The 12,215-nt window shown below is 40.1% G+C and overlaps 1 protein-coding gene across 2 annotated transcripts in view; it reads right to left on the bottom strand.

Annotated features, from left to right (window-relative positions):
- The window catches only part of ripor2 (RHO family interacting cell polarization regulator 2), a 63,075-nt gene that overhangs the window by 19,842 nt on the left and 31,018 nt on the right, over positions 1–12,215 (bottom strand). For both annotated transcript variants that reach the window (XM_055053772.1, XM_055053771.1), the window contains exons 2-6: positions 5,051–5,171; positions 618–773; positions 357–435; positions 183–206; positions 19–72 (exon numbers count right to left, since the gene is read on the bottom strand). In XM_055053772.1, the coding sequence (XP_054909747.1) occupies positions 19–72; positions 183–206; positions 357–435; positions 618–773; positions 5,051–5,171 (434 nt within the window). The remainder of the gene's footprint in view (positions 1–18; positions 73–182; positions 207–356; positions 436–617; positions 774–5,050; positions 5,172–12,215) is intronic.

Below are 12,215 nucleotides of genomic sequence, written 5' to 3'. Positions count from 1 at the left end.
GACCTCAGCAATCCTTACCTTGCTGATGTGAAACTCGAGGCGCCTCATGTACCTCTCAATGCTTTTGATTTGCTGCAGGAAGACACAGACAGCCGGCTTCACTACAACAACAATGTGGCAACGCATGGAGTTTTGATGCAAAAACGTCTTGCTGCTTTTCAACTCAACCTCCACTGGCTTACCTTGTCGAGATCATACAGCACTCCCTGGAGAACAACAACAAAAGTTAGGGAAAAGCGTGCATCAAACAATGATTTTAAAGAGAAAAGTCATAAAATATACATTTTTGTGTTGCTTCAACAGAATATTTGTGTGCACAATGTTAATCCATATCAGCATGCTTTCATGCATCTCACCAGGCGAGAGTTCCTCTTCATGTCTTTCATTAGAGATGTGAGTTTATCCAGCTCCGTCTGATGAACTTCAAGATATTCACTGAGCAGCAGGTAAAGAAACGTTTGATAAAAATCTTAACAGATCACTCAAAGGAAATAGCAAAGATTACTGTTAGCAATACAATCTCTTAAACATAAACATTTATGAGGTTAGTCTAAACCTTCCCAGGTGGGAATGTTAACTACAATGACTGGATGAACATGAGCGTGTGAGTTACTCACTCCAAGCCTTGTTTGAGAGCTGTGTAGACCTCCTCCAGTCGTTTGGGCTGCGGCTCCCTGGAGCTGCTGCCGCCTTTATGGCCAGATAGGTGGGGCTTCTTGGGCTTGGACTGAGGCTTCTTCGGCACCACGGAGTTCCCAATGAACGAGTTACAGCTGCAGACCCGGAAAGATGGGAAAGAAGGATTTTACATTCCACTGGGTCAATGACTTTGACGAACTCCAAACCAAAGCCGGTGTGAAAAGTGTCATGAAAAAGACTTTATTTTGACACTTAAATCTTTCTTACAATTTACCAAGGAGAACCTGAATAAATACAAAAAACTGTTTACAAATGATGGTTCCACTTGTTTAGAGAAACTATCCAAAACGATCCAAACAGGGATGATCTATGTGAAAAAAAGGCAGCAGCCCGTTAAACCTTAATACTGGTTGAGCCACCCTTGGCGTCAACAATTGTCATCTAGTGTTTGTGGTGACGGGCAGTGAGTCTTTTACATCTCTATAAAAGGTAATTAGTCCACTTTTCTTGGAAGAATTGCTTTTAACCAGCCACATTGGAGGGTTTAAAGCATGAACAGTGTGTTTATGGTCGTGCCAGAGACGTCTCAATCCAGTTCAGACTGTGCAGGGCCTTTTTTTGTGCACGCCAGAGAAAGACATGCAGGTATGCCTCAGGTCATGGCCGCCACAAGCCGATGTCCACACAATCTTCACCGGAGAGGTGTCAGAGTTCAAAACGCTTCGCTTTTGTCTCATCAGTCCAGTCATCATTCAGATGTTATGTTGAACGTCTTCAACATAAGCCAAAGAACATCCTATCCAACCCCATGCCGAACATACGATGAAGATGATTTCATGATGAATATCTTCAACGTAAGACAAAGATCATCCTATCCTTTGTACCCTACGTTGAACATAAGATGAAGAACATCCCCCATTCAACACAAAATGTTCAAGAAAACCTTCATAGCAAGAAAATGTTCTCCTCCTCTCTGAGCCCCCACTACTTTTAGCTGACCTCAGAAAGGCCATCATTTATCTTTCTCCAGAGCAAAACTGAGCCAATAAAGCTGAGAGCAATCTGTGACACTCATCTGTCTCCTCCCCAGTGGTGGCTCACCAAGAGAAACCTTTTGAACTGATTCAAAAGGAAGACGACAATACATCTGGTGTAGCTAAGCCCAAGACGGGTGTTAAAGGAAATGACAAAAAAATAGTCATTTAAATTATTTCATTACAATTATCTTTATATTTAATGAGATACTTGTGAATTTCTTTAATGAATTAGATATTTATATTTTTTTAAATGTACAATAAATGTATTTAAACCAATTATATTTCTATGTAAAATGTCTTGACATTTAAAGTAGTTCATGGTGACATCCAATAAGGTTTCCCCGGCCCGCAGCATTACAGGTCCCCTGCCACACTAAACAGCAGGCATTTCTCCAGATATCTTCTGTGCCTTCATCTGCTGTAATAAAACTGACCCACTTGCAGCTCAACCTTATTCTCACTTGAGCAACGCTCATTGTTCAATGCAAAGTGATAAAGTATTTCAAATTAAAGAAAGTTCCACATCCTTCCATCTTTTGTGTCATTTTGTTTTTAGCAAACCTTGTGATTTAATGAATCGCACCGGTTTTAAAAATAACCAATTCAGATTCATTTAAAATAATAATAATAAAAAAACAGTAAAACAATTCTGTTATTTTATAAAGTGGAAACATCATTCCACAGTTTTGTTTGATGGTTTTTGTCAGTTAGTTCCAAACGTTCCTATAAAATTTACTGCACTTATAAAATTCACTCTCCTTTTATCCCAAATTATTATTCCGGTAATATGGAGCCCTGTTTAGAGACCAAAGAGCTTCCTCACATTTCTGTTCTCCCATTAATTAATTTAATGTCACACTCATTTTTGCCCCATTCATGGTTTTTAAAAGTATCTCAGATTTAACAAACTGCATCCTTTCCTTCTGCCGAACGATCGTCTTAGGGACACGAAAGCAACCGATTCTAGAGCTGGACGAGTTGAAACGTGCGAGTGGAAGTTCATGCGGAGCTGCTACAAATGAAGGGCAACACTGAATCAAACTGCTGTTTAGCCTTGGGGTCAGATGTGCTGCAGTGCAAAATGTTTCTTGACAGAGACACGCTCAGGAGCATGCATATGCACACATGCCACAATTTCTATGCCAACTAATACATTTGATTTGGCACCCTTGCACAAAAAGTGCAACGTCTGTAAGATGCAGGCATGCATGAATGCCTGTAAAGCATGATCACATATCACGCATGAGAAGTCCGTTAGCAGCAACAGAGCCACTCGTTCAGACTGTGACACGCTGCAGTGGCATCAGAGGCTGAACCTCTGCAGCCTTCCACTTCCCTCATTATTAGAGTGTAACTCGTCTGTCGCTGCAAGTCGCCCACTCGCTTGAGTCATTCCAACAAATACCATACCATTCACTGTCTGAGCAGAGAGAGAAGAGAGCAGGGGCATTTTTAAATGGGTTCTCTCAGAAGGACCAGCACAGCTGAAGACAAGTAAGCACCAATAAAGAAGATTGCAAAAGGGAAATTCGGGATGGAAGTGCTGATGTGCTTTATCTACAGAATATTGAGTCAAAAATATCATCCTTAAAGACCATTGATGTGAAAACTATAGAAACCCTGTGGGTGGCTTGAATGTTTTGCAGAGATGTCAGCAATGAATAAAAGTCAGACATTTCCAGTCTCATATTTGGAAGGAAAGACGGACAAATATAACTTTAATACAACTGGATAGGGGACATAATATTCAAATGCCACTTTTAAAAAAAAAAACAATCCTTCACTCTAATTATATGACCTTTTAAACTTTTCCAAAACAAAAAACATCTGCATATTTTGAGCCTGTTTTTCAGAGAACTTAAAAGAGTTTCCTATAAAACTGTTTAGTTAATATGTCTTCACTTTCCTAAAATTATCGCATGTCATTTTCTCCAAAAGTCAATTTTGAAAAAAAAAAAAAAAAAAAAGGTTTGAGCAACATATTCTGAAATAATACATTTTAGAGAAGCATTTTGCTGTGGTGTGGATTTTTTTTTTTTTATGACTTCATCTCGTTAACAGGAAATATTTTAGGATGGACACGTGACCATTGATTAAACTTCAAGCTTCAGGCTGACGAGGAGCATCAGTGAAAGTCTGTCATTTTGTTTTTCCACCATGTTCCACGCTGTCCAGACAGTCGCTGGTCAGCGCTACAAAACTCTAAACGCCTTCAACACCGAAAACTGACTGCAGCAAAAGCCCCTTTTAGCGTCTCTGAACATCTGTTTCCAAGCCAAAAAAAAAAAAAGCAGCATATTAACTTGGCCTTAATATCCACTTCTATGAAGAAGCAGCTTGTCTTTACATTTACAGTAAATCAGGATCACAAATCCAAAGTAATAATATTTCCCCATTTGAAAAGCATTAATGACAGAAGCAGCTCTGCTTCTTCTCAACGCAGCGGTCATTCAGAAGTGATGTCAGCGCAGCAACATGACCGTTCATACAGATTACTGACACTGTTGCAGCCGTCTCCCTTGGCAGGTTTGATGCTGTTCTTGAGCACTGTTCTTCTCCTCTAATGAGCCGTGGTGATGCACGCAGACATAGAATTGCAAACAGACTTGTGCCTTTAGATTTACCCCCTTTTTGCATCTCCACATGTTGCAAGACTTAAGAAACATGCAGCAAGCTGAAAATACCATGAGTGGGAGCAGTAAGTCAAGTTTGGCTGGGACAAACCAGTAATTAGTAGTCCAGGAAGTACATTTTTGAAAAACAGCACTTTAAATTGTTTGTCAGAAGGAGTTTTCCTCATAATAAGCACAATATATAAAAAATGCAGAATGTGGGAAAACCTTATGACTCCAAAAATCATTTTAAACAATCACTTATAGCGTTTCTTGATGTAATCTTTTAATTACTAATTGATAAAATTTTTAACTTTTGCAAAGCAGCAATAAGGTTTTCTCTTCTGTCCATGATTATCTTGGCTATATTTTTGTTTGTATGCATATTTAACACAGCTAAAGTTGACCAATCACGTAATTACCTTTTAGTTATAATGGGTCAAAGCAACATCAACAAAATTTTAGATAGCAACCTTTAGTGTAATGTAGAACTACAAAGCATATTTATTTCCTATTATTTTTAATAATAGGAAATATTATTACTGATTACAGTGTTCAAAACTGTAATCAGAAATTACTTGGTGACATTATTTCTATTTTAAGGTTAAAATTGTTTTAACCTTGAAACATTTTTAGTGAGCAAAAAATAGAAATACAATTAAATGGATGTAAATCTATCACTGCAAATGTATCTAATCTTGCTTACCTCTGACTTGCATGTGAATTTATTTCAAATATATATATATATTTTAAATTATTTACCGAGAGCGCCGCTCCTGCAACGTGCTGAATCCAGCGAACGACTGGCTCCGTATGATCCCGTTGGGCCCTCCAGGGGAGTGGGTGCCAGCCGCCATGATCTCCGGGACGCGGGAAGACACTCCTGCAGGAGACAAAGACACAGAGCTTTAAAATAAAAATCACGATCCAGACTTTTCCAGAATCAACTTTACTGTAAAATATAAAACACCAACTATGAATTTTATGGCAATATTTGTAGGATGACAGGCTTTGAAAACCTGTAAGGAAGGAAGGATGCAAGGGATGGAGAGAGGAAAGGAAGGACAGAGGGTAGGAAGCAGGACACAAAGAAGGAAGGAGAAGTCTGGAAACGCAAACATTTCTTCTTATTCTTATTTGAGTCCATACTTTTCCCGACCTGGAAAATAGTGAAACGGTATTCTGTGCTTTTCCATATTTGTCCAGACTAAGCAGGAATCCTGAAGACAACCAGAGTGAAGTGAGCATCGTGCAGCGCAGCACCGGATTAGGCGCCGTTAGTGATGCTCTCCATGTGGATGAGCAGCATTCAGAGCGTGTCCCAGCACGTCTCGACCTTCTTTAGATCTCCGTCACCACGTTGATGCAAACAAACATCAGCTGTTACTGTTACGCCTCAGGCAGGTTTCACAGCCTGCGGCGGAACAGTTGCTTTTCATCAGCTGTGCAGGTAGTTTAAAAGACAATATGCAACTCACCAGACTGACATTGGTTCACAAAGTATTCCTTTGTGACATTTTTTCCTTTGGTTTGACAGTCCAATCATCTCTGCAAAAAGATGATCTAATCAGTCCCTTTTGGACCTTTTATCACTGTGTCTATATTTACCAGCAGCAGATTTCAATTCTTTTCTTTTCTTTTTTCTTTTCCCTAAAGGAGAAGAAAGCAGCGTGACTGACGTGGGCACTTGGTGAGCGAGCTGAAAATAGACGACGAAGCATCCAAATATAGCCGTCAGATAATGATGTGGCAAAGATCAGGTGCCCAAAGAGACTATGGTCTGCTGAGAAAACTAAACTACAGCTTCAGCTGGAGAAAAATGACTTTTAACATCTAAACTGTTGGCAGCAGGTGGATGTTGTAGAATCCAGATGAAGTCCAGAATGAGAGCAGCTCAACTTTTCTGGTGTGCTCGGCACAAAAACAAGTCAAAGACACAATGATCACAGCTGTTCACACCCCTTAAATATTTTTATACCGCGTTAATTCGCATAACTGTCTTGCCGTGAAACTTTTAGATGCACCCCTGCTCCAACTAGCCGAGACAAAATGCAGCTACAGAGGCATTCATTTCATTCAACTGTGTCGGAGAAGGGATGCATCTAAAAGTTGCACGAGAGCAGTTCTTGTGAACTTGACATGAGCAACTCTGGTTCAGATTAAATCATCAGGCTGGGTTGAGAATCTGTGGCAAACCTCAAAAATCGATGTCCTTCATCCAAAATGACTGAGCTTAGGCAACCTTTCAGCGAACAAAAATGCCAGATTCTAGCTTTACTCCATGTTTACATCTCTAATTGCACAAAAATTTAGTTGTAGCATAATGAAATATAAATATATTCTGTGCATACTTTTCCTAGATGCCGACATTTTACTGTCTTTATTTAAAACTTAAATGTCAGCAGAGGCAAAAGAGCAGCTTCAGTCGGTTCTTCTGCTTCCGAGAAAGTAAAGCAAGACCAGAGCTGCCACATGTTTGACACCGTGCCCTGAGATAGCCTGGTTCGATGACAGCAATATTTCAGTTGAAACGTACCGGCAGGGCGCTTTGCTTCGGAAAGAGGAAACACATGACGACCAGACTGTAGCGAGATAATCTTCAAAATGATCCTTATAACTGTGCTATGGGGGGTTTTATTTAAGTTCATGAGGTGAATTAGAGCAGTTCAAATGTTTAGATTTATTGAGACTGAAAAAATAGGTAGAATAACACTTAAATCTCCAGAAAGAACATTCAGCAAGCCCTAAAGTGAGAGTAAATCTAACCATCAGATATTACGCAATGATTCCAGTGTTGATGGCACTGATGGGGCGAGAGCTGCAAACGTTTTTCGTGAGTCAGTTCAGTCCAGAGCTGAGAGATAAGAGCCGCCGAGAGAGAGCAAGAAAAACAGAGAAATTTATCAAATCTGATTGAACCATACCAACGTGACATGGAATCAGCTCTCCTGAATCAGCTCTTTGTCCTGATACAAACTACATAAATCATCCCACAGAGTTTCCAGTTAAAGAACTTTGCAAACATGGAGGCAGCAGGAAAAAACACTGGATTTTTTTCAGGCTGGTTGCATCACCAGAGTTTCAACAAACCCTGCTTTCTCCTGCTTCTTTTTATGTCCCCAGACAAGACAGACAAGAGCCATAGGGGGGCAGGGTGAGACCTGCGTTATCATGCAAATGCAAACACACACACACACACACACACACTATTGGCTCACCATTCAAGGCTCTATAATTGATTGAGCCGTCCACCTGATATCGTCACATTCAGTCTGAGCGCCAGACAGACTGAAACACAAAGACTCGACACGAGCCGATTTGAAGTTGTAAGACAAAAAGCTAACAATGGCTAATACTAGCAGCAAGATCTCCTGAATCACAGAGGACCTCAGCAGCTGTGAGTCTTCAGTTCAACCGTCGTGACCACGGCTGTAGAAAGAGTTTCACCTTCTCTTATAGTGGATTTTTGTCTTTTTATGGCATTAAAAGCTGCACTTGCTGTTGTGATTTGGACCATTGTCCTGCAGTAAACAAAATACTCTACTGAAGGTCTTGGTGATTATCGTGGTTTATTTACAAATCTTTTTTTTTTCCAACTTCGATCTCTCTAATGGACGCCATGTTTGATTCTTGTTGAATCAAACACGACTGACCTTAACCCAGGTCAGTCGTGCTTTAGATGTTGAGGTGCGAGCTCCTGAAAGCATCTGAAAACCAAAGCTGACTTATCAAAAGTGAGTCATTCATTTTTTCACATAAGCCCAGCTTAGCTTGGATGGTTTATTTAACTTAACTTTTGGTTGATGAACTGAGACGTTCAAGTGTGGTGAAAAAGCAAAAACTGCAGAAATCTGTAAAGGGGCGAATACTTTTCCACAAACTGATTAACCACTAACATTGCAATAACACCCAGCCCAAACCCCCATTTGGGCCCATTTCAGTGTTTTTCTGCCTTCTATGTTTATTTCTCTGACTTTCTGGCTCAGTACAGTCTAAAATAAGAGCAGCGAGTGGGAAATGGTAGCTCATCTTGTTACCTAACAGCAGAACTTGATGGACACTCTTCAGAGCACTCTCCTTGTTTCCTTTCCATTTCCTGTGTTTATAGGAAGCAAAAGAAGCAAAGGTGGGATTTTATAAATACTGATGTTCCCAAATGACACACATGATGGGGGGATATGTATAAAAAAAAACAATGCTTCCTCACACACCTTACACTTGAGGACGATTTTTTCTTCAACAGGAAAAACTTGCCTTTAACTGTAAGGTGGAGGCTTTGTTTGGCCTACATGCATTTCCAGGAACTCGCCCACTTTGTAAAAAGATAATAATCTTTCCCCTCAGAAGCAGGGATAACATCTGTTCTTTAAATATGCTCACCATGTCTGTGGCTCAAGCTCATTTCCCACATCTATAAAAGCAAAGGAAGTTTATACGGGCGGCACAATAAGCAGACAAAACAAATGTTTGCATCTCAGGACCAGGGAGAAATGTTTGGACTAATGTTTGGACTTTAATTTGTGACTAATTATACACTTTTTATATTCATAATTCCCTTGTTATGATCAGTTTATTAGTAGAATATATAAAAATCTGAGTCAGAAAACTTTTATTCAGCTCTCTTGACCGACTCCTTCACTCAATAAACCCTATGACTGTATACCGAATGTTCCCAGTCCCCCACAAGCTTCTAGATTTTCACTTTCAAACTGTGACCAAAGGAGACGCCGCATTTCTAATCAATGTTTCAGGATGAGTAAAGATTTTTCTTCACTCATTACCTCATTTTGAGTCAATAAAAACCCTTATACTTGTTTTCATCTTTAAAAGCCAGATGAACCGTATTGGGGTTTATTAATCTTAATGCAGCCGCCTTTTCAGCCCATTTATCTGAGCTTGAAATATACATCTGCTTTTCAGGCTTTTTAAGGCTTTCCTTTTGTACCGAAGCATTAAACCGATCATGCTGAACTCCACTTGCAAGGGGTCACCATATGATAAATACGCCATTAGTAAATGGGAGGAGGCGGCGCAGAGCAGGGAATTTGTTGCAAGACCAATTTGCTCTAAAGTCCAATAAGTAAGTAGTCATGCATTAGTCTTACCCTTGACTGTTACTCAGCTGTGTCAGTACTTGCAGACGCTGAGCTCAGAGGGTCACGAACATGCAGGATAAGTATATTAGAGTCGATAAAGTGCCTTCGAATAATCCCTATTATTAAGTTTTGCCACATAAATAAACATAATTTATTTGAAGTGGTCATTGTACAGTCGCCAGGATTCAATCAACAAAGTTCTGGATTCAAATTCTGTAGACAGCTTTAAAAACAACACTCCATTCATGCTTTCTAAGAACCATTGAGGCGACTCAGATATTAGTCCTAAATTCTCCAACAGAGACTCTTTTCCGAGAGACATTGTGACTCACTTCTTCCTCTTGGATTTAATTAAATTATTATTCATCTCCTTATTTCCCTCATCACCCTGCTCAGCATCACATTGTGTCACTTCCTGTGAAAGCAATGCAGACTTTCTGCTATTACACATCACCACAAAAAACAACCGCAGACTTCAGGCTCTTCGAATGAGTTGATTATTTGCACCCTGGCATGAACAGTTGTCAATGCTTTCAGTTTTATGCACTAGTTCTGGCTTGGCAGTTAAATTCAAGCTCAGAGCTTTTTACTCAAGTCCCGTGCGGCTTGTTTAATGCTGTCGCCAAAGAGTTGATGCAAGTAGGCAGCACTCCGAAAAGATCTTGAACCACAGAGCAAAAGTTGTTTTTGTTTTCCAAACCGTTGGAGCGTTCGATATTAAAATCAACCACAACCACAAGTTTTATTGTTGGGATTTTAGGTGGTAGAGCAACACAAAGTGGTGGACGATGATGAAAAGTTACAAAAATTGCACCATATTTATATCCACCCCCTTATTTTGATGGCCCAAAATAAAATTCAGTCACCTAATCAGTAAAATGGAGAACATCTGTTGGTAATTTAACCTCTGGAGAACATTACTAACAAAGACCAAATATCACAGCAGAAAGGTCAGGGAGGAAGTTCTGGAGAAGCTCAAAGAAAGGTTAGGTTACAAAACATCTCAAACTTTGACCAGCAGAGGTTCAATCCATCATTGGGAAATAAGAGGAAAAGCTGCAAACTGACTGGGACGTGGCCATTCACCTAAACTGAGAAGCTGGAAAAGGAAAACATTGATCAGAGGAGCAACCAGGATCCCTACAGTAACTCTGGAAGAGCTGCAGAGACGCACAGCTCGGGTGGGAGGATCTGCAGATAAAACATTAGACCATACTTGGAAGCTGGTCAGAGTTGATGGGATGATAAATACAGAGCAATCCTGGAAGAAAATCTGCAAAACACCTGAGGCGGGGGTGAAAGTTTCCTTCAGGGAGAAACTCTGACATAAAACAAGCTTCCAGTCTTCAGCTCTTAGAGAGACACGCATCTCATGAGTTCGAGAAGAAGTTCTGCAACTTTGCAAAGCAGACGGCAGCTGGATTTCAGTATCATTGTGCATAATCCCTGCATGTAAACGAACCCTGCTGCTCTCCTAAATGATTCCCTCTAACGATCCCATTAATCATCGCAAGTTTTCCTCTGCCGCTGAACGTTTAGCGCGCTAAACAAACCCTTACATTTGGCTGACAGCCCCCCGTTCACCCTCCTCACTCAAACTCAAACAACTGCGCACAGCTCAACTCACAATCATAACTCCTGTAAAAAATTCCCACAGTGTGTGTTTCAAAGTGAGAGCTGTTCCAAAACAAAACAAAAACAGCACCAGCCCACAGCTCATGTTAACAAGAGAAGGCTAATTCTTAACGTCTGTATAAATTAAATTCACCATGGCAACAGCAGACAAAATGGGATGAAGCGAGTTACGTAAGGCGTCGCTTATGAGCCAACTCCAGAGAAGTAGGACACACACACACTCATGTTACAGGGATGGGGTGTTTTAAGTGCCAAATACTGACTTGAGCAAAAAAAATGTTTTTCATATTAAAAAGTTTATAGATGCTCTGCTAAATCCCTATGAAGTCACGGCAAGCTTACGGTAAATGACTTTCTTTTCTTTTTTTCAATTAGAGATTAAAGCAGGGAGGAGATAATTAAAGGTCTTATGCAAAAGACAAGAGGCTGAGAATGAATATGCAGCAGCAGCAGCAGCAGCAGCAGCAGCAGCAGCAGCAGCACTGAGGGAGATAATCAAGCAGTTTGCAGCCGAACAAATCCGAGTGGTTGAGGCGATGATATGTATCCAGGTACTACTCAAAATGAGATGATGCGTTCCAGCAAAGACGGAGAAGCCGCCAGAGAAGCTATAACTAATTACATGTGTATGTGAACTGGATCTGAATAGGAGCCAAAACTACCTACCAGCCCAGAGCCAAAACGTGCAAAGATGTTTCTTTCTGATTTTCATTTCCTCTGATCGTCTTCATGAAATGAAAGGTCTGCGATGCCTGAGAGAGCGCCTCCAGGATGCTCTCAAAATACCCGCATGCACTTTGAAAAAGTATTTCCAACCTTACAAGTTTTTTTTTTTTTTTGTCACACTTAAAAGTTTTAAATCAAAGTAACTTTGACATCAGAAAAATTTAACCAACTAAATATAAAAGTAGTTTTCAAATTACGATTTCCTTTACTGACGCAAAACAAACTATCCAAATCAACCACCTCAAAACTGACAGTCATTACCAGCACGGCTAACAGGTTTTGCAATTCCACCTGCAACAGCTGCCATCCAGCATTGGTGATAAATCTTTTAGAATCACACTGAAGGAGCTTTATCCCACACTTCTTTGCATAACTTAAATGAAATTAAGCTGAAGGTCACGAGCCGATAACTGAACAGTATGAGATTTTTTTTAAACCCATTTCCTGTTATCTTTATGTGATTTATTGAT

Source organism: Poeciliopsis prolifica, unplaced genomic scaffold (genome assembly GCF_027474105.1).
Source record: "Poeciliopsis prolifica strain line A6 unplaced genomic scaffold, Auburn_PproV2 SCAFFOLD038, whole genome shotgun sequence".
In the NCBI taxonomy this organism is placed as follows: Eukaryota; Metazoa; Chordata; class Actinopteri; order Cyprinodontiformes; family Poeciliidae; genus Poeciliopsis; species Poeciliopsis prolifica.
This window is presented reverse-complemented; position numbering and strand designations above follow the sequence as displayed.